The 22,798-nt window shown below is 33.0% G+C and overlaps 6 protein-coding genes across 6 annotated transcripts; 2 read left to right on the top strand and 4 right to left on the bottom strand.

Annotated features, from left to right (window-relative positions):
- Positions 1–222: 222 nt before the first annotated feature.
- Positions 223–5,929, bottom strand: HELRODRAFT_176307 (hypothetical protein; the record flags this gene model as incomplete). The annotated part of the gene is made up of 4 exons (XM_009023532.1): positions 223–2,637; positions 2,795–3,862; positions 4,860–5,344; positions 5,545–5,929. 4 exons carry the CDS (start codon positions 5,927–5,929, stop codon positions 223–225), a joined length of 4,353 nt encoding a protein of 1,450 aa, XP_009021780.1.
- Positions 5,930–6,242: 313 nt separating this feature from the next.
- On the top strand, positions 6,243–14,656 carry HELRODRAFT_192690 (hypothetical protein; the record flags this gene model as incomplete). Its single annotated transcript, XM_009023531.1, has 18 exons — positions 6,243–6,369; positions 6,524–6,628; positions 7,064–7,132; positions 7,248–7,529; positions 7,657–7,866; positions 8,084–8,241; positions 8,922–9,060; positions 9,235–9,409; positions 9,946–10,061; positions 10,273–10,345; positions 10,504–10,559; positions 10,705–10,766; positions 10,911–10,979; positions 11,356–11,501; positions 13,448–13,556; positions 13,700–13,798; positions 13,922–14,180; positions 14,430–14,656. The coding sequence occupies exons 1-18, from the start codon at positions 6,339–6,341 to the stop codon at positions 14,654–14,656; spliced, it is 2,385 nt and encodes a 794-aa protein (XP_009021779.1). The 5' UTR covers positions 6,243–6,338.
- Positions 14,657–14,985: 329 nt separating this feature from the next.
- Positions 14,986–17,182, bottom strand: HELRODRAFT_176305 (hypothetical protein; the record flags this gene model as incomplete). Its single annotated transcript, XM_009023530.1, has 10 exons — positions 14,986–15,093; positions 15,183–15,271; positions 15,353–15,429; positions 15,495–15,562; positions 15,637–15,744; positions 15,868–16,240; positions 16,320–16,449; positions 16,561–16,624; positions 16,704–16,866; positions 17,076–17,182. 10 exons carry the CDS (start codon positions 17,180–17,182, stop codon positions 14,986–14,988), a joined length of 1,287 nt encoding a protein of 428 aa, XP_009021778.1.
- A 637-nt stretch (positions 17,183–17,819) lies between these two features.
- HELRODRAFT_83543 (hypothetical protein) lies at positions 17,820–19,382 on the top strand (the record flags this gene model as incomplete). Its single annotated transcript, XM_009023529.1, has 5 exons — positions 17,820–17,928; positions 18,175–18,284; positions 18,417–18,538; positions 18,778–18,964; positions 19,170–19,382. Coding segments are annotated over 5 exons (741 nt in total), but the record flags the coding sequence as incomplete, so codon positions are not given.
- A 188-nt stretch (positions 19,383–19,570) lies between these two features.
- Positions 19,571–20,170, bottom strand: HELRODRAFT_83454 (hypothetical protein; the record flags this gene model as incomplete). The annotated part of the gene is made up of 2 exons (XM_009023528.1): positions 19,571–19,798; positions 20,000–20,170. The coding sequence occupies 2 exons, from the start codon at positions 20,168–20,170 to the stop codon at positions 19,571–19,573; spliced, it is 399 nt and encodes a 132-aa protein (XP_009021776.1).
- A 414-nt stretch (positions 20,171–20,584) lies between these two features.
- On the bottom strand, positions 20,585–22,308 carry HELRODRAFT_192689 (hypothetical protein). Its single transcript, XM_009023527.1, has 5 exons — positions 21,985–22,308; positions 21,339–21,963; positions 21,232–21,265; positions 21,109–21,152; positions 20,585–21,022 (listed from the first exon to the last, which is right to left on the bottom strand). Exons 2-5 carry the CDS (start codon positions 21,910–21,912, stop codon positions 20,682–20,684), a joined length of 993 nt encoding a protein of 330 aa, XP_009021775.1. The 5' UTR covers positions 21,913–21,963; positions 21,985–22,308; the 3' UTR covers positions 20,585–20,681.
- Positions 22,309–22,798: the final 490 nt, after the last annotated feature.

Here is a 22,798-nt window from a genome sequence, read left to right as displayed (position 1 = left end):
GTTTGCATACGTTCTTAAGAGGATGAACATTGGCATGTAAGCAAGTGTAAATAAAATGTCTTTTTTAAATTTTTCATTTTCAGAAATAAAAAATTTACAAATAAAATTCAAGTAAGAAAAAGTGACAGACAAACAGATAGACAGACATGCGTGCAAGACAAATAAATAAATAAGAATAACTAATTATTATTAACTACGCAAAATTCAAAAAATTTTTACACATCAAATATTCCCATCTGCTATATGACTAGTTCTTAACATGTTGTATAATGGAGTGTTGTTGTTGTTACTGTTAACGTTATTGTTGCTAGCAGCGGCTGTTGCAGAAGATTGTTGAGACATGGAGTTGGTGTTGCCAGAGACTTGGAGACTGTTCCTCCTCATCATCATCATATCAGAAGAGGTATTTTGACATGGGTATACATCGTGAGATGACGGCATGCATTGTTGGCTCATCATCATCATTCTCTGTTGTTGATGTAATTGTTGTTGATGTAATTGTTGTTGTTGTAATTGTTGTTGCTGTAGTTGTTGCTGCTGCAAGTGTTGTTGTTGTTGCATCATTTGTTGCTGCTGCATCATGCTCATCTGCTGAGGTGATAGTTGAGCAGTTTGAGCTTTGTTCTTCATCATCATCATCATCCTCTGCTGGAACATCATGGACATTTCTTGCTGCTGTTGCATGTTGGGGTGTCGGGTGGAGGAGCATCGATTGAAATCAGCAGTCATTCGGTCATCGTACATGCCCCCCTTAGGCATGCCAGCAGCTGCAGACTGTTTCATCATGGCGTTTTTTTCTTGCTGCTTCAGGAAGGCCTCCCCGTCCATGCGCACTCCTTCTTGAGAAACCAACATGCCGATGTTGCCACCCGCCCTAATCACACTACCAGGTTGTAGCATAGGAACTTCGCAGGTCGGTCGACCGTCGATGTAGCACATGGGATTCCTAGTAGCATGCGACGGATCTGCCATGTACATTCGCATGCGAGGGTCAATGCTAGCGACATTTCGACTGCCCATGTAACCGTTTGCATAGCAGGCATGCATTTGCTGTTTGGCACCGTTCTGCATCATCATCATCCGGTCGTCCATCATCATCGGCCTCATCATTCGCTGCCTGCTCATATCATCCACGTATGGGTAGTCGCTAGGGTACATTTGAACTGGGTAGCCGTACTGGTTGGAGGAACAGTAGCCATTCATTCGATTGGGATACATCATCTGGTAGTTGGATGCACCACGTCTGAAATCACTAGAATGCATGGAAGTTGCCGTCATCTGCATTTTATTACTGTTATTAATGTTGCTGCTGTTACTGTCGCCTAAACTATTCAAGCCCTTGATGCTTGATTCGAGTTGCTGCTGATCGACCAGTCGTAACTTATCTTCGTGAGTGATGTTGTTGAATGGGGAGCCTGACATCATTCGCGGGTCCACCATACTCATCCCCGGAGAGGCGGCAGACATCATGCAACTATCATCAACACCACTGTTCATCATCATCATCATCTTCCTCTGATCATTGTGCTGTCTGCTCATCATCATCATCCGGGATGTCGCACTCATTTCAGAGCTTGGCATGTACTGTATTGTATTTGGAGTCTCTGGACTTACCTGGGCCTTGCAAACTTTGGATGGAGATGGTTGGAGTGCAGTAGTCATTTCTAACTTATGAAGTGCTCGTTCATCACGATCCATTAATCTTAGTACAAAATTGGGGTCATCAAGTTGTTGCATTGCCGTTTTTTTAGCACCTTGTGGTTGTGTCCCTTGCTGGCAAGCACTGTTCAGACTGCTGACTGGGGCACTGTTGAATGGAGATTGTTGTTTTCGCTGCTGCTGTATTAAATTTTGTTGTTGCATCATCATCATCATCTGTTGCTGCTGCTGTTGTTGGATGTTGTTGGCGCCGAGAGGACTCTGAATTGCAACGTTACTAAATGGAGGTGATTGTAACTGGGCCCTTTGATAAGCAAAATGTTGTTGCTGTTGTTGCATCATATTTGATGGACTCTGTGACATCGCACTAAAATTAGGAGCAGAGTTTTCAGGCTGCAGTTGTACATCTTGCATGGGTGTCATCGGTTTATTGACAGCATTATTATCACATGCATGAAAACTCCTGTCATCACAACTCTTGTTTGAACTGAAACTGCAGTTACTCACATTATTCAAACTGCTGGCAATGTTGCCAGCAGCAGACAACTGCTTTCCACTAGACTGACTAGGACCCAAAGAATTCGATCTGTTCAGCATCATTGGATTGTGCGGAGGACCATCAGCATCATCGTGATTGGATCTCACAGAGTGGTTAGATCTCGGTCCGCCATAACAACTCAAATTAGGCATAGACAAAATAGAAGGAGGCCTTTGAATTGGGTCTTCACTGAATGAACTATTGTTAGATTGTTGGGACTTGTTAGAGGCCGCCATATTATTATTATTATTATTGGTGATGTCATTCATTTGTTGACTAAGGTTGGGCGTACTGCAAACACTGCTGACAGATCCGGGCATGTTTGAATATGGACTGGGAGTCGGGGTGGGAACATTGAAGTTGTCGGATTTCTGTTTGGTGTCTGCCTTCGGATCACTTTTCTTCCTACGTTTTGTTTGTCGTTTTGCTGTAACTGAAGCCTTTTTGAGGAAAAAAAATTATTTTCATGAAAACAGAATTACAAAATTTTGAAATTAAAACTATAGATATAAAGCCTAGTGTAGTGCAGAGTCATGTTATCTATAGAAATCTAAAAATAAACGGCTGAAAATTAAAAAAAAGGTAAGCTTCACTCACAGGAGCCTCGACAAATGACTCATTAATTTGTCTGGTTATAGGCAGACCTTGAACATCGGACAGCATGAAATCCCCAGAAGTTCCTTCACTAATTTTGTTGTTGAAATTAGGAGAGTTGAAGGCCCTTGGTGATGGGGCAGTAAACATGGCATTGTTGCACGGCTCCACAGGTTCAGGACCACAGAAGGGTGTATCTTCTCGTTTTCTTTTGCCACTAATCTGTTGTTGATGTTGTTGAAATTGTTGTTGTTGCTGCTGCTGTTGTTGTTGGAGATTGACTGAAGTTTTTGGATTGTGGATACTACTGTCCAAATCATGAGAGGCAGTGTTTTTGTTGCTCATGACTGCTGTAGAGGATGGTGGTGACATAATACTCGAAGTGCCGATGTTAGCCCTATTGATGCTGTAGTTATTAACATTACTGTTGATGTTATTGTTTGCATTACTGTTGATGTTATTGTTTGCAATACTGCTGATGTTGTTGTTTACATTACTGTTGATGTTGTTGTTTACATTACTGTTGCTGTTTTTGTTGTTGTTGTTATTGGTGTTTTTGGATGGTGAAGGAGACACAGAGAATGGTGGCAAAAAATTCTGTTGGCCGTCATTAATATTGTTGTTGTTACTGTTGTTGTTGCTGCAGTTTGTGATTTTCAATGCTGGATCAACAATCTCTTGTTTAATTTTTACCGATGGATCCAAACAATTATTATTGTTGTTGTTGTAATTAACATTATTAATGCTATTATTATTATTATTTTGGGTGTTATTATTATTATTGTTATTAAAGTTGAAATTGCCCATGCTAGCATGGCCTATGTTATTCTGCATGGCTCTTTGCCTGAACATTTGCTGTTGCTGCTGCTGGTACTGAAGCTGTTGCATTTGTTGTTGTCGATACATAAGTTCTTGTTGTTGATGTTGCTGATGTTGTTGCAGATGTTGTTGTTGTTGTTGTACATTCATATTTTGAGCTTGGTGTTTTAGAGCAAGTTTGTTGTTGTTGTTGTTTTCATCATTCAATCCCTGAGTGTTAATTATCTGGACATCGTCTGAGTCCATTTTTTCCTGCTTTTGTGACAAAAAAAAGTGAAATTTGATAACAATGTAATTAAAATGTGAAAAAATTCCAGAAAATATTCGCGATGTTGATGAGTTATTAATGATGAGTTATTACAACAACAACAACAATACACGTTTAGATGACATTTTCCCGAGATCGGGGGTTGCCGTTTAGCTACCTATGATGAAACCGAAATACCCCTCGACGCCATTCTGCCGGATACTGAGGGCCATTGTCACTTCTGTCATTATAAGTAATTTATTTGGCTAATTTTTACGCAGGACGCCCTTCCTTACGCAACCACAGTTATAAGCAGTGGACCTAGCCTTTGATGATCCAATATCACTCACAAGGCAGTGAGGGTCAGTTTAATGATGAGTTATTAGTGATAAGTTATTTGTAATCTTTGTGATACATCCTCTTTAAGCATCTTTCTAAATTATAATTTTAAAAAATGCAATTAAATTTATAACAATGAATACCCAAAATCATCACTGCCATTTTGTTTTGGCTTTTTTCCACGTATATTATATAGAGTAACCACAAATTCACACAATTTGATTTCCAAAACATACATACCACACAATTTAAAGACCAACTAGCCAACATATATAACATGCATACATAAATACATACATACATGCCCACACATACATACAAACATGCAGTCAGTCAGTCCTAAATTGATGGCTGAAAAATTAAAACATTCTCCAGTTACAAAGATCTTCTTAATTTCAGTGTCCCAAGTAAGATGAAACAAACATCTCACCAATATTACCATCTCCTTACGATCATATTAGACATCTTCATTACTTATTATAACTTCAATAAGAGACAGGATCGTCAAAAGTATATTGCAATATAAAACCATCATCCTAAACAAGCTAAACAATTTAAAAGCGCAATTCTTAAAAAAAGCTAAGCAATTTATAAACATCTTCCTAAATGGGATAAACAATTTAAGAACATAATCCGAAAAAATAAAGAAATATAGTTGCAAACTTTAAAAAAGTTGGCAGAACCAGGTCTTATTATACTTTGGCACTCCATGCTATCATTGAATGACTTTGAATTAACATCCAGAGTCGATTTATTCATGCAATTTGCCGAGAAGTCTGTGTCCAAGTCGTTGTAGCAAGCATTATTTGAAACCTTCATTTGATTATTTACCATGTATACATTAGGGTTGCTTTTGTTATTGTTGTTGCTACATATGTTTTGATTGATTAAGTTGTTAGTGTTGCTACCGGAAGCACCATCGTCCATTCTTCCATCTTTGCACGTGGGGCTCTTCCAACTGTTTGCTCCAATCGACTGATCCAATGCATCAAAATACTCATCGCTGTTTAAATAACTTTGAAAGTTTTCTAGCTTTGGGTCTGTGCAGTGAAATGTTTGCATTTCTCGAGAGCTTTCGGGTGGCAAGCCGAGGATGTCGTTTGGTAGTGGATCTGCTATCGTCCCGTTTAAATAAATATCTAATTCACCTGGATTTTCAATTTTTTAAATAAAATTTAATAAAATCAAAATATTAAATTAAATAATTAATATTTTTATGAATTATTTAGTTCTAGTTACTTTGATTATTGAATGAATTGAGTTGATATAATTTTTATATCAATACTAATTAAAAATTAACTAATCAGATTGGATCAGTGGTTAAAAATTTAATTAAATAGCTTATAACCTTTCAAATCACTCAGAGAAGTGGATCTTGAAAAGCCATTTAAAGATGAGCAATAAGAAGAGTTGCTTAAGGGACTTTCACTGAAATACTTTTCAAGAGCCCTAATTTCAGCCAACTGCTGAGCAACGCCAGGACGCTCCTCATCTGTAGCATAGCGCATCGCTGGATAAGAAAAATTATTAGTGGTCAAGTTAAGATTCGGTTCCAACTTCACTGATCTGCCTAAACAACTTGAGAGATCATTTCTTTGCTGGTTTATTGCAAGAGATGGCGTCTGATTCGCTTTCGCCATTCGATTATTACTATTTACGTTCACGGTGCTGCTACTACCGACCTGCAACTTCTTCTTCTCGCGATCGGATTGCTGAGTTTTCACTTTTGTCATTTTTTTAGGAAATTTTGAAAAAAAATTTAAAATCGAACAATTTTAGAATCTAATTTTTTTGATGCATGCATCGAGATGAAATTTCAAAATTTACGGCATGCAATTATAAAAAAATCCGCAAAAATTGACTTTATTATGAATTTTTACGAGAATCATATTGAGCACAAAACTCATCTATATGGAAAGCTTTTATTGCTTTACTTTTACTAAACAAAGAAAAACTATAACGGCGATATTAATTCAAATATTTTAGTTCTTTGATTTTTAAATTAACTTTTAAAAATTTACTCATTTAAGTATTTTTAATCCGGTTTTTAATCTTTTAGCAGAATTGTCGTTTGTTTCCGTCAAAAAATTCAAAAATTTTACCGAAAGTTTATTAAACGTCATTTTATCGATCATTGAACCCATGTCTAATTCGAACGTTCCAATCAAAAAAGGTATCTAAATTTTTTCCAAATTTTGTTTTTTTTCCAGAGCACTTATTTTTGAATTTATAATTTTTTATATTTTCATCTTTGCATTTAACATTTGGGATAAATAATAATTAATTATCAATAATTAACAGTTATATTTTGTTTTATTTAAATAAAGAAGGCATACTCCAGAATTCACAAGAGGGTGTCCAAAATGTCAAAACTGAAAATAATGGTGATGTATCACTAGCTGAAATGGAAAGTTCTGAATCTTGTACAGAAGGTTGTTTAAATTTTTTTAAACAAATTTTGCTTCAAATAAAATAAAGCATAGTATGTTTGATTCAATCTATTTTTGGAATATAATTCATTTTATGTAAACAAACAAATCATAGTTTATCATTTTATTTGAAGATAGCTTATTAATTTATTTTGTATTTGATCATTTTATAATTGATCATTTCAAATTTCACCATTTCATATTCTATCGTGCTTATATTTGCACACACATATATATATACTTTCTTTTTTTATCTTGTTATTTTGTCTGTTTATTTCAAAAATTCATTAATCAACTCTTTGATAATATTTCTATTTTATTTTATGTAATTTGTGTTTTAATTTCTTGCATTTAAAAAATGCCTGAAATATAATAATGATTTAATTATGGCCACAATTCTGCAATGAAAAAAATTTATTCTATTGAATTTATTTGCAGAAGTTAAAACTGTCGCATTGGATAATAATGGAAATGATGAAAATTCTAAGGAAAATTTACCAGAGCCAAGTAAGATGCATTTAAGTGTATTCACTTTATAGTCTTTTTTAGAATAATTTATTTTTAAAATAATGAATAATAATTTTTTTTTAATATTTAATCCACATAATTTTTTTAAATCTAGAGAATAAAAAACAATCTAAAGAAGATAAAAAAAAGTCAAAACAGCAGAAAAAAAATCCCCATCCCACAGAGAAAACTAAATTATTCCAAAAAACTAAACAGAAGAAAAAAGAAAATGCAGTTGAATCAGACGAAACGACAAAGTTAACAGCTGTTACAGCTACTGTTACAGCTACTGAAGCAGCTACTGAAGCAAAAGCTGCTGAGGCCAAAAATGATTCGGCTAAGAAAATAAAATCAAAAAGCAACAAAGATCTTCCTCACCTAAAGATAAACACCAAACGTTATTATTATTATTATAGTTGTTATTATCATCAATAATATTTTTGTTATAATTTTTTTCAAGTGAATTGATTGATGACTAGATTTTTTTTTTTAATTTTACAATTAAAATTTTTTTCATGTTGCAGAGAATCGATCTTCATTTTTGTGCTGCTTCTGCTCGAGTAAGGCCAACCGGCACTCCTCTCTAACCTCACTAACGTCGCCTATTTCCGAATGTTCGGAGGGTAGTGGGGCTCCGGCCACTACTAAAGTTCAACTCGACAATTTAGACGCCATTTCTAATATTACAATTTCATCTAGGGATCTAATTACGGCCGCCATTTTACAAAATTCTGGTGTGTAGATTGAATTTTTTTCATTTGGGATTGATTTTTCAAATTTTTTGTCTACATAGTTTGTGGTATTTCTTCGTGGCTTTTGGGTAAATATACTAATTTAATGATATTTTTAGATTAGTATACAATGTTTTGTTAAATGTAATTACATATTTGTTGTATGTAAAAACTTTGAGACACACACTCATTAACTTTTTAATTTCTTTCTATTCCTCAGGTAATGCAACAGCCAGCAAGACATCTGAAACAACAAATAATTCAACAACAGCAAACAACAATGACAATAACAATGATAACACTAACAACAACAGCGACAGTGTAAACAACGGCAACGATATCAACAAAAATGGTGTCACCAGAACTGAAAGTATTAAGGTTGTGTGCGTACTCTCTTTTCTTCTCTCTCTCTCTCTCTCTCTCTCCATTTTCTCATTTTCTGTTTCTATTTTTTTTATCTGATTTTCTCTTTCTCCCTAGAAGATATGTACTGATTGTATAAACGCTATCTCTTTTATTTCTCCCCCCCCCCCTCTCTCTCTCTCTTTCTCTCTCTCTTTCTCTCGTCATCTTTCTATATTGATATATGATTTAATTAGCATATACACCTGCTAGCATGTTAAGCCTACTAAACAATTATGTAATTATAAGTTCATTTGGTTAGAACCTTCCTTAATTGTGACTTTTAATCAATCTTATTGTGCCTCTGCGTGTGTTTTTGCTTGTACATGTTTGTTTGTGTGTATGTGATTTGTTTGTGTTTGTGTGTGTGTTTGTTTGTGTGTGTGTGTGTGTATTTTCTGTCTGTATTGTATTTAGTAATAGATTTATATTTTATAGTTTGATTATTAATATTAATAAATAGATCACTTGTTGTTTCTATTAATAATAGCTCATTTAATAATTTCTATAAATAGATCAATGGTTTCTATAAATTAGTAATGTCTAGTAATTTCTAAAAATAGATCGATCAAAAATTTCAATAAATAATGCTTGTTTATTAGATCAGTCATTGGTTCATTTTAAAAATTCCAAATTCGTTGATTTTCCCAAAAAAGGTCATAACGAATTTCTACCCATCCCTACGTCCCAAATCTCCAGTTTACCATCGCACGCCGTCACCGGGGTCAAAGTATCAAGAAGTTCCGACCTCTGAACCTGACCTCTCAAAGCAGCCGAAACGAAGTGCCATGAAAGGTGATGCTGTTGTTGGTGCTACTACTGCTGCTGCTGCTGCTTTTGTTTGTTGGGCTGTAGTTTGTGTTACTGTGTTTTGTTCTTATTTAAAATATCGTATGATAAACCCATACTCACACACGTGCGATACACACACACAAACACGCACAAACACACACACAAACAAACAAACAGGCGCTAAAGAGAAGGAAAGACAGAAGTTGCTGATGAAGCAGATGCAGACGAAGCTGAACAATCACCTCAACGACGCCGACAACAATGACGACTCACTCACCAGCACATCCCTATTAAATGGCGTTGGGGATGGCGGTCATGATGATAGTTTTATTAGTAATAACTCTAACAAAAGGTTTGGCCATTAATTTTGCTTATTTCATGCTACTAATTGTTATTCTATGCAAAGGTTTAATTAATTGTTGACACTCGTATATTCGTGAGATTAGTGTATAATGAATATGCATTTCTTTACTCAACTAAAGAGAGAAAAAGAGAGAGTGAGCGAGAAAGAGAGAGAGAGAGTATGGAGAATGTTTGTGAATAAAAGAGAAAGTATGCATAATAAATAAATGAGAGAACGATTTAAAGAGAAGGCAGTATGACTTGAATGGATGTGTGTGTGCGAATGAATGAATGAATGAATGAATGAATGAATGAATGAATGAATGAAAGAAAGAAAGAAAGAGAAAGACAGATAGTATAAATTTGTTTTGAGTTAGATAGATAGATAGATAGATAGATAGATGGATGGATGGATGGATGGATGGATGGATGGATGGATGGATGGATGGATGGATGGATGGATGGATGGATGGATGGATGGATGGATGGATGGATGGATGGATAGATAGATAGACAGACAGACAGATAATTATTTTTATTATATAGTCATAACAGGTATAAGAAGAAGACGGTGACCAGCAAGTTTCTCTTGCCGGACAACAACACTCTCGCTGACGATAACGACGCCACTGATGACGACGACGACGACGACGACGATGACGGTTACTACCATTATAATATATTATAATAATATATTATAATAATTATAATTATTATTATTAAACTGTTGTTGTTATAGAGGGAAATGTAATTACACATTTTTCTCCCATTACGTTAACAAGAGTTTGTTAAATGTCATCACGAGAAAGATATTATTTCATTATTATGTATAATATAATATAATATAATATAATATTTTATTGTAATTATCAGCCGATAAGGATGGTGCATTGGTGAGCAGGAGGCTAAGGAAGGATAGAAGGAAGATTGGAATGCAACTGAGCAGGTGATGATGTTGTGATGATGATGATGATGACATTGTGATGATGATGATGATGACATTGTGATGATGATGATGATGACATTGTGATGATGTTGATATAATAGTGATGATGATTTAATGATGAGGATGATAGTAATGATGATTTTTTTTTATTTATTTAGAAAATTGAGCCAAAGGCCATCCTTTTACGAATTGCAAGAGAAACACATCTTGCTCAGTTTGTTGTTGTGTGTGTGTGAGTGTGTCTGTGCGTGTATGTGTATGTGTGCGCGTGTCTCTCTGTGTGTGTGTGTGTGTGTGTGTGTGTATGTATGTATGTATACAGTTACGTGTATATGATCACTAATCACCGCTAATTCTAGAGCAGACTCCGGAGGAATACTTGAAAAATAAGGAAGAGTTGAAGAGGACCCTAGTTAGAAAGGTAGGTACAACTAATGCTCGCACGGGATGAACATTGTGACGATGATTTATTATGAATAATAAATATTATAGTTAACGATTATTTATAATTAATAATAAGTAATTAATTGTAATTAATTAATTGTAATTAATTAATTTTTTTCAGTTAACGTTCAGGCCCACAGTTACAGAGCTTAGGGAAAGACAAATTCTGAAATTTAATGATTACATTGAGGTTAAATATTTCCAGAATCATAATTTTTCAATTGTTCGTAGTTTGTTCGTTCATTCATTCATTCATTCATTCATTCATTCATTCATTCATTCATTCATTCATTCATTCATTCATTCATTCATCTCTTTTAACCAGTTATTCATTCCAATCAGTCATTTATATCAATCAACTAATATTTCATTCACAGCCCATAAACTACTCCAATCATTTATCTTAATCATCCATTCATCACCTTAAACCAATCAGTTACGTCAATCAGCCAACCAACCATGCATTTCAACCGACCAATCAGTTACTTCAATTAACCAACCATGCGTTTCAACCGACCAATCAGTTACTCCAACCAATTAACCGTGCGTTTAAACCGACCAATCAGGTAACGGAGATCGAAGAGGTGGATCGTAAGGGAGACAGGCCCTGGACGAGGTTGACACCCCAGGACAAGGCGGCCATCAGGAAGGAACTGAACCACTACAAGAGCACCGAGATGATGGTGCACGAAGAGAGCAAGCAATACACCAGGTTATGATGATGCTGGTAATAATGGAGACGTTTGAGGTCAAAGTTCATTCTGTCTTACTGTATTTCTGAGACTTGAGGAGAGGAGAGAGAGAATGAGAGAGAGAGAGAGAGAGAGAGAGAGAGAGAGAGAGAGAGAGAGAGAGAGAGAGAGAGAGAGCGTTTGTTAATGCATGTGAAAGTGAAATCAAACATATATCTAGCCTATGCTAAAAAGTGGATGTATGTGGATTCGAACCAGGTTACTGCGGCACAAAATCAGGCATTTCTAATCATTACACCATCTCTGATTAATCGTTAATTTCTTCAGTAAACGTCATATTTTTCGTTGTTAATTATGAAAATTGAATGTTTAAATTTTTTTTTATCAATGCTTTCAGATTTCACGAACCATGATTGAGATTTCTTTCTTTTGTACTGCCAATCAATACATTCTAGGAACAATGAATAATTTTACAACCATAAATATATATATATATCTATAATTTAGTCTCATATATTTTATATACATTTATTATATGTAGTTTTGATATTAAACTCATGTGAATCCAGCAACCTTATATTCCATAATTTATAATTTTTACTATTTATACATTTGTTCATTCATTCATCTTTCCATTCATTCATTCATCCATTCATTCATTTAATCATGAATTCGTGTATGCTTTTCACTCAATTAACTATAAGACAGACTATCGAATTTTTGTTAGAAATGGTTTTTCTATTGAGCGAATTTCATTTTAGAGAATGATTCCTAATTATTTTGTAATGATTAATTCTCAAATTTTTAATGTGCCTTTTGTTGAATGCCTCTAGATTTATATTTTAATTAATTAATTATTTTTAATGATTCTCATAAATGAAGAAACCTTTTTTATACTATTAGTATGGTAATAAGTCACTATTTTTTCTCTACCATTTTCGTGATTTTTAAGGAATTTTATAATAAATGAATATTCATGATAATTGGGTCGGTTTTCTCAGTTTTCTGACTGGGCAATAAAATAAAACCGTGTTAACAAACTAAATAATCCTGACAGTATTTTAATTGTTTTTTGCTTTAAAAATCCTTTAACCTGAAGAGTATTGATAAATAATAAGACTACTTTTAAAGTATTTTAAACATATACTTAGATTCGTTAAATGTCGTAAATTTAAATGTAGATGAAAACCTGATTTAGTGGTGACTATGATCCCACGTTTCGGAGGTTTCAGTCGCTTCTTGACATCTGAAATAGAAACAAACTAAAAATTAGTAAAGTAGATTTGATTTTTAAACAATGTTTCATGTTTTATTTGCTTTTTCAGTAAGATAGATTTAATTTTTAGACAATCTTTCATGTTTTATTGAAAATTTTCAGCTTCTTGGCTAACCAAACAGTAAGAAGTGCGACATACCGATTCGGTTCATTGTCCAAGTCTAAGAAACGGTTCATGTCGGTTTTGTTTTTTACTTTTAGTTAGAAAACTATGATGGCCAGTTTTTTTTTATTTTTTAATATAAATAGCAAATCGGTTGAAAACGGATTGTGATATGAGTTGGATTGAAATTATTAATTACAATTAAAATTTAAATAAAAACTGAATTTCTTACTGCCTGATGTTGTTGTTGAAAGGTCTCTCCTGTGGAACAAATTTATTTTCTTTTTCAACGGCCAATCAAATTCTCCTCTGCCTGACGTCCTCTTTAGTGATTAGAACTTCATTTGCGCATTTTTCAACGGCCAGTGGGATGAAATACTTGAAGTCTGTTCATTTCATTTATCAATGTATTTTTTTTTATTTTTAGAAATAAACATTAAATTAAACAAGATAGCCTCTTCTTAAATTAATTATTAAATCATAATAATATAATAAAATTATAATATCGTATCATATCATAAGTAGTGCTAACCATGCTTAAGAAGATTTGCTGAATAATTAGTTAACAATGATTTATTCAACATCAGTCAGAAAGAAGCCCAAGATATAGACCAGGAACTCTTCACTGAATATGAATACAGTGTAGATCAGCTGATGGAGTTAGCAGGACAGAGTTGTGCTGTGTCATTTGCCAAAGTAAATCAATAAATGTTAATTAAAAAGAATAATTATTTCAACATAATATAATATAACTTAATAATTGTATAATATTAACCTACAGTCAATTTGATACACTTGTAGAATTGATGAAATGAATTTTGATTTTATAAAAACTGAAGAGTTACAAAGATAAGAAGGAAAGTGATGTTCTTGTGGTTTGTGGGCCAGGGAATAATGGAGGTGATGGTCTTGTATGTGCCAGACATCTGAAACTTTTTGTTAGTTTTTTTGATTTTTGAACATGATGAGGATGAGAATGAAGGTGGTGTTCATGATGAATTAATTTCAACTAATCATTAATTGCTATATCTGAAAAATTTTCTTTTAATTCATTTACAAAGGGTTACAATCCAGCCATATTTTATCCAAAAAGAACAGACAGACCTCTCTACCACAATCTGACAACTCAGTGTAACAAAATGGAAATACCATTTTTAGAAAAGCTGCCAAACTCTACTGAAATGAGCAAACATTACAGTGTCATTGTGGATGCTTTATTTGGGTTTAGTTTCACTGGACCTCCCAGAGGTCACTTTGCTGATATTATTTCTTCTCTTATCTCCAGCAAGTTACCTATCTTAAGTGTTGATGTTCCTTCAGGTACTGTAAAAATTTTGTTTTAGTAACACCTACTTTTTTTAAGTATATCTATTTATTTATTCATTATTCATGATTTTTAATATTTGATACCAATGGGATGTCTAATTTTAAATTCTTCAAAAAAAAAATCTCATAACTTTTTTATCAATAAACTAATCAGTCTGTATGTGTTCTAGATTTATCCATTAAATATCCTAATTTATATCAATGAATACTTTCTGAAATCCTAAATAATATCTTAAACTCTAGGTTGGAACATTGAATCAGGCAACCCAGATGGCATTCAACCAGATGTGTTGGTCTCACTAACAGCCCCAAAGTTATGTGCAAAACATTTCAAAGGCAGAAAACACTTTTTAGGTGGCCGGTTCGTTCCGCCGCAACTTGCAAATAAGTACCAACTTAACTTACCTGAGTACCCTGGCATCGAGTTAGTCGTCGATATCACAGATGTAGAAGTAAAAAACGAATTATAAATTTATTCACATTTGAACAAGAATTTTTATAACGTGTCAAAACCTGTGAAGATAAAAACTCAATATTCCCAAAATTAGTCATATTTGACAAAATAAAAATGAATAATTATGTTCCGAATCATAATTTTGGATCATTTATCGGAGGAAATAAACTATATTGCTTTGGAGTTGAGACTCTGATATTTGTTTCAACAAATTGTGACAAGTCATCATTCACGTTGTCAACGAATTTTAGTCCTCTCATCTTCGCCCTACTCATCATGTTGTCTGCTTCGACCTATAAGGGATGAATAAGAACAAATTTTATTTTTTTTTTGAGAGAGAGTAAATTAGTTTCTTTTGTTTGTGATAATTCTTCGTTTAACCTTCAATGGATTTGTTTTTGATTTGTTCAAATGCGTTATTGTCACGCCTCTTGACGGATTAATTGCATCTATCTTTGTGAATTGATTTAGTTTAAGATCAATATTTCGTAAATATAATCAGACCACAGTCGGGCCATAAATATTTATTATGAAATTCTTACCATATTTAAGCACGGTTGAACATTTGGTAATTCTTTACTCTGTACGTTCGAGACAAATGTGTACTGCCTGCTTTTAACTTTTGTTAGATCTATTCAATAAATAATCATTTTAATGAAGGCATTCATTTAAAATTTTTCAGCGTTTATACGTCGAGTATTTATATAAATACTTTTTATAGGGTTGAGTATGGATTCTTTTTGAAGTTCTTTTACGTTTTTCTCTGTGATTGTTACTTTAGTGTTCACTCTGGAAAATTTTTTTTTTTTAATTTGAAATTACGCATGAAATAATTGATGTAACGTAAGAAGAACCTGTTGTCGAGGAGGTTTGTGATTGGTTTTTTTGTTTTTATCTCTTTGTGGCATTGTGTGATGGTTTTCTGAACGGGTGAAAAATTTTTGTTACAAATGATATTCTAAAAAGTTGACGAAAAATGTATTTTCAGTAAATTACCTGAGGTCTGAAATCGAAGTTCTTGACAATTTTGTCGGTGTTGGATTCTGCGATGGCTTCATGGGTTGTGTGTGTTGCAAGAGCATTTCTTAGGCTGGGTTGATCAACCTTACGTTCAATTTATTATCAGTTCATATTACGTTGCTATGAAATTTTATCATGATATAACGAATTAATAAATATGATTACACTTAGGCAATTAAAAATTAACAAACTTCTAACACAACATACCCCTATAATCTCTTCTCTTAAATGAAAATTAGTGATTGATTTGGGTTCTGGGACTAAATTTAATTCAATGTTAGATATGATGTTATTCATTTGTTTCTCGCTGTCACTTAAGGAAGATTTTTTAGTTTTTTTCAGAGATCTCAATTCGCTTGCAACAAATGTTCCACTGGGTTTCTTTTTCTCAACCGTCGTGTATTTTTCACATTTTGTTTTATCAGATGCGGTTATAATTTGATCATCTGCTTGTTTTTCATCTGATGTTTTTGTGCCAAGATTTTTATCTTTTTCGTCATCCAAGTTTTTGTTTTCATCTGGTTCATTTTCCTTCAAAATTGACGTCGTATCTTCTTTGAAATCATCAGCAAGACTCTCTCTTTTTCGAAAATTTTCATTTTTTATATAAAATTTGAATAGAAATTTGTACTATAAACACAATTTATAATGTCAGTTACCCTTTGTCAAAGTAACTCTTAGAAACTATTGATTCTCCTAAATTGTGAGAGGGATAGTTGTAGACTTTACCTGAATATTTTAAGTCGACGGATCCTCTAGCAATGTTATCAGTCATTAAACAAGCAGGTTCTTGAATGAAAGAAATATTGAAAGGATTATACATTATATTATTTTTACATACTAATTCTAAAATCCAGCACATTTGAATATGCTATAAAATTTTATCACAAAAAAACTAACCGAAATCGTCTAAGTCTATGAAGTATGTACCATCAACTTCTTTATCTCTCTCAGCATGACTCCACTACATTAATATGCAGATAAAATTATTGCCAGTAAAACTTCAATAACGTTTTTTAGACAACGAGGTAGTAAAAACAAACTTCAAACATGTGAATTATATCTTTTTGAAAAAGTTCAACTGCGAATTTGTATTTGTACAGTTCCATACTTCTGTACAGAAGTCTATTGTTCAACTGCTCTTTGAAATCATCCATTAGCTTCGAGATAACTTCTTTTGATTGCTCCCTCTCAAGTACCTGATTCCTGTTACGAATAATTAATTTTTCATAAATATAATCATTTTCTTTTAAAAATGAAGGTGAAAATATCACATTTTTATAGATTAAAATAAAAAATTGGTACTGAGTAACATGTGTAAAGTAGTGGATAGTAGTAGAAGTAGAATAGACTTCTAGCTAAAAATTAAAAAAGCTGAATTAATTTAATTTTAAGAAAAATACAAACGATTAAACCATTCATTTTCTGTACAAGTGGTTCCCGGAATAAATTCATTTAATTTGTTTCTCAAATTTTTTGCTTGTTTGCGTTCGTGTTTCGATTTAGCAGCGGGTCGAGACATTTTTTAATTTACAAATCTGTTGCCATGGAAATCTGAAAATCCTCACAAAGTTATCATTGTTATTATTTCTATTGTCTAAATTAACGATAATCAAGTAAACACTTTCCGCAAAGTAAAATTATGTCGAGATTTTGTAGCAAATCTATCATTAGCTTGAAATATTTTAACGATCCTGTAGCTAAACTTTGCAAACATTTATTTAATGACACTTCCACGTTAGTTGTCAATTATTTTTAATTGTTTGTTACTGTATGAAATTTGTGTACTGTTTGCAGTTGGTTTGTTAAACAATTTTTGTTTTATTTTAGTTTTACTTTTGTTTAGTTTGTTGGCAGACGTTTCTTCCGTCTTTTAGTGTTGGTTGTTGTATCATCTGTTGTGTATTTTGATTATGTTAATTTTATGAAGTGAAAGATTTGGTGAGTATGTTTTTTCAAGGTAACATTTCAGTTTAGTTAGATTTTAGAAAGTTTATTTAGTAGTCTTTAGTTTATTTTACTCATACTGATCATGTTAAAGTTGTTTGTGTTATCATTATCTGTTATTTATCTTATTGTTTATTTTATTATTTTATATAACAAACCAAAAAAGATCATCTTTATGTTTTGCCAGCTGCTTCCAACAAAGCAAACAGTATGCCGGCCACAGCCATTGGAAAAATATAAAGGAGACAAAAGAATTGAAAGATGCCCAGAAACAAAAAACCTTTAGCTTGGTTATCCGGAAAATCAAAATTGCTGTACAAGGTCTTGTAAATATAAGGACTCTTGAATTCCTTTCAGCATTATTTATTATAGTACGATATCATATCAATTTTTACATAATTGTTTAAACATATATTATTATTATTGTTTACAATTTTACTTAATTATTTAATTTAATGATTGATAATAATTGTAATGCTTATTATTTCATTGTAGTAAAGACTTGATAAGAGATAAATTTATACAAAAATTACACCATGTTAGATTTTATTTTACTTTTAATAGAAGGAAATGGATCAACCAATCCAAAGCTAAACTCTTTTTTGGCAAAAGTTCTAGAGGAAGCCAAAGCCAAAGATATACCATCTTCTACGATAAATACTGCACTGCAACGATTTGTAAGATTTTTGCAAAAAACTTTTTCTCAAATCAGTTGCACAAATTCAGCAAATTAATAATAAAATGAAACTAGTTATTTGATCATGCTACCCCAGTGAATAATTTAATAATAGGATCAGGCAAAAGTTAAGAAAGGACCTCAGTTTTTTGTGGAGGGCAGAGCTTTGTCAGGTTGTTCTGTCATTGTCGAGTCATTCTCAGATAAACCAAAATGGTTCAGACAGTCTGTCCAACACATCTTAAAAACTTATGGGTTAAATTGATCTCTTGACATTTAAAGATGTTTAAAATTTTCAACTATCTTGGGAAATAATATTAAACACTTGATATTTATTATGAACCTGGCAACTGGCGTTTGAGTTACTTTCAAGTTAAAAGTAACTCACTTTTAATGTTGGGTATTACCTATAGTAAACAGCACTTAATATTACAGTTAAGGTAGATAGAATATTAATAAATTCAAATATATTGGTTAATAATCCATTTCAATAGTGGGAGAATAGCAGATGCTGGTTCCTGCTGCCACATGTTTGATTACAAAGGAGTTATTTACGTACCCGGAACGAGCACGGACAACTCACGAGTCCTAAATTATGACAAAGCATTTGAATTGGCCATTGAAGCTGGTGCTGAAGAGGTCGTGGAAGACTCAGATGAGAATGATGAAAAGATATTTAAAGTTAGTTGGGCTGAACTACACTTAAAATTTACATCAATTTATTCAATTATTAATGATAAAAATCTTAAAACAGTTTTCTAAAAAATGTTTAAACCAATTAAATTTATGTTTTTTCACATATTTTTACTAATAGTTAATAAAACGGCCGATTACAAAAATTCAATCTTCAACCAAATTTAATTCTTATAAATAACCAACCACACAGTTCATATGTGAAACAAAAGAATTGCACCAAGTGAGAAAATCTCTAATAGACTTATCCCTACATCCGTACGAAGCCAGATTGGAGCATATACCCCATACATTTGTTAACATCGAGAAGGAAAATGTCGATGTTGCCTTGAAACTTGTAGGTGACTTAGAAGCTCTTGAAGATGCTAGCCAGGTGTTTCATAATATTCAAGTGGCACAAACTTAATAGTATACAATCATCGTCGTTGCGTGTGAGATCTAACTCTTAATATTTTAAAATTTTGTTTTGAAAGAATTGAAAAAAAAAAATTTGTTTATTTATTGGTTATACAATTTACAATTTTATAAAACAATTGATACAACAGCAATTACAGACAAAAATTATCCTAATAGTTTAACCATATCTACTTTGTTTCATTTTATTTTATTATTATTGTTAGTCTCTTCTTTCAATTGTGACTTTATTGTTGAAATTTCTGGGACATCTTTTCCTTGGACTCTCTGTGTTTCTTGGTAAAGTTCAAACAACTGGCCTACCTGTTCTTCATTCAATTTGTTCAGTTCTTCTTCGCTGAACCCCAGGCCCAGCTTCTCATTGGCTGCTGATTTCCCTATCTGTTTTGATAGGGTGTTGGCATATCTCTGCAAGTTTCAAATTTAAAATAATTGAACATGACAAGCTGAAAAAATGAATTAGAGGTTTTTAACTATAATACTTCATGCTACATGCACCTCTAGGCAGGCCTTAGTTAGGGCTAGCTAGGCCTACTTTCTTCTTTTCATTGATGATTAGCCAAAGTTAAAATGAAAAAATATTGTGTGAAAGTGATACAGGTGACCAACCGTCCACTCTTTGAAAAATGTCGGTACGAATTGAGATTCGGCTGTTTTGTGTCTTTTGAATTCGTCCCTAACGTACCGGTCTCCGAACTCCTTCAATTCGGCTGGCAGACCACGGTGCAGTCTTAAGATAGTTTTGTATAAGATTCGTGCCTTCGAAGCCCGACTTGCCATTTGGGAATCTGGATTCCCCGGTCAGTTATCTGCAAAAGTTTTTTATTTTTCGGTATTTCTACTTCAAACGATAGTAGGTTCTCTATTATCGCTCATTATTGTTTATTGTCAAGGTTGATAACAAAACCAAAAGATTTTTAAAGTTTAAAAATCTCTGGTTCAATATCTTTGTCACGAAGAATGTAATTTTGTTTATATAAACATATAACATCAAAAATATAACTAGAATACTAAGCGTGAAATTGTTTTAATTATTCTTAAAACCCAAAATTTCAAGGAACTGTACACAATTTGGCATCAGCCCGCACAAAAACTTTTACGCACATATATACCGAAACGCCAAGTCGTACGTGCGTGATGGGATCGGTTCAAACGCAACAGATCTCTTTGATAAATTTTTAAAAACTCAACTTATTTTTAAAAATTTTATTAACAAAATGGCCTCAAATGAGGTACATAGCTTGCAGAGAGGCATGAACAACTTGCATCTCAGGCAAACAGCCGGCTTTCTTCAATTTTCTTCCAATTCTTTGACTTGAGTTTCATCTACGTTCAAGTTTGAACTTTCACCTCTAACGCTAACGATTTGGGCAACAATGCCCAGACGATCCTGCTTAGTACTATTGGAAGAATCGCTTTTGGCAACGGTGTCAGTGTGGTTTCTTGTGTTGTTAACGGGGACGGATGTAGTTGGCCGATTGACTGTACTAACATCGCCAGTATTTTTATTGTTGACGATGTCAGTGACGGAGTGGTCGTTGCCAGCAACAGATTCCATCCTCTCACGTGCAGCAGAATTCACTGAATCTGTCACCTGGAGCGAGCTACTCCGAGAGTTTGAGTGATTGTTTGCTGTTAATAAAATAAAATTACCGCAGAAATTTAAATGCCACGTTAAGTTTCATTTTAGTAGGAACGAATAATAAAAAGACTCGAACCTGATGAAGTTTGCTCACAAGTTTCATCTTCTTCCAGTGAAAAACTGGTAGTGAAAAACCAAATTTAATTGATTGTCAGAGACTAAGATATAAATTAATGCATGAAAAACATTCAAAAATTACCTGCTAAAAGAATATTCAATACTTCTTTCATTGCTATCTGTTTACGAGTTTGCAATATAAAATAGTATAATGTTAAAAAGACATGATTTTGTTATGTAAGGCATCACAACCTGTTTCGTTAATTGTGTACAAGCTGCAGTCATCAGCTGTACGTTCTTTAGTAAGTCTGGCCTGAACTACTGGCTCAAAGGTTTGTTTCCATTTTGGTTTCGTAAATTCATTCACGACTCTGTTTTCAAAAATGTCTTCAAGATGGAGAGGAACTAATAGTCTAAAATATTTAATCTCATTTATGAACGTTTTGATCGTTTCATCATTTCTATAAAAAACTGGTATAATTCTCTTTGTTTCGTTCTCCAATGTATCCATTATAGCGTTGCAACAGCAGTATTCGGTGTTCAAACGTTCGGATATAAAATCTTCGGTTAAGATTATGAAATAGAGTGAAGAACTATCTAAAGCCAGATTTATTCTACTCATATTTACGTTCGTTTTGTTGTGGAAATTATCGTGAAACACGCAAATTTTGACGTCATGGTTAGTTCCGTGGTCATCACCTATCTTAATATTATCCGTTATTAGCGTCATCAAGCTGTTAGCTATAGTCAAATCTTTTCCAGAGTTTGACGAGAAGATGACAGCGTCGTAATGGGGCTGGTTTGTTGGAGATGTTAAAATCATGATACTGATTCAATTATGACTAACTAAACTAGGTAATTTAGTATTTTTATTTATATATAATTTAGTATTATTTTCGTTGACTCAAACGTGATACATCAAGCAAATTAATAATTGTATACATTAAAAATGAAATATAGTTTTTTGTTTTAATTAACAACTTATCTAAAACTAATGAATATGTTATTTTAATTTATATGAGGAAATATGACTATTAAATTAGTTAAAAATTATACGATTTTAAGAAAACTTATGTGAATAAAATGTGAATTTTTTTTTATTAAAAATGTGCATACTACCAGTACAGACTGTACAAAATACTTGCTCGCAAATTTGTTTACTTATAGACACATCAACCACAAAAATGTCACATGCAAACATCTTTTTGACAATTCTCACCAGGTTTCTTTCTGATTGGCTTGATATTTTGAGTTCGCAATAAACTACTGGCCCAAACAAACGACATCCTTGAATAAATTATCAACTTTGCATCCGTTTAAAAGTACTTGCACCACCAATAGCATCTGATATGTATGAATTTATTTATTAAATTTCTGAAGTTTTCACCAAAAATAGTATGAAACGTTTCTAAAGAAAGCCAAACAAACAGCAAACATTAATCACTTTTCATTTTATAAAAGTATTTCTGGAAATTTTCCTAGCACTATTTTTAGATCTAGGCATCTTTGAAGTTTCAAAGATATTGAATAGATTAAAAGCCATCGTCATCTTCAGACATTTCACCAAATCACTTCCGGGATTTTGCCGGAAGTATAATGTGGTTTGGCTGTGACGTAACAAAGGGAGGCAGGGCGGTTACCCGGGGCGCCATTTAAAAGGGTGCATTTTAAAGTACCCAAAACAAAAAGTATTAAATAAGCAAAGATTA

The sequence above is a fragment of the Helobdella robusta genome (assembly GCF_000326865.2).
Source record: "Helobdella robusta unplaced genomic scaffold HELROscaffold_37, whole genome shotgun sequence".
NCBI classification, from domain to species: Eukaryota; Metazoa; Annelida; class Clitellata; order Rhynchobdellida; family Glossiphoniidae; genus Helobdella; species Helobdella robusta.
This window is presented reverse-complemented; position numbering and strand designations above follow the sequence as displayed.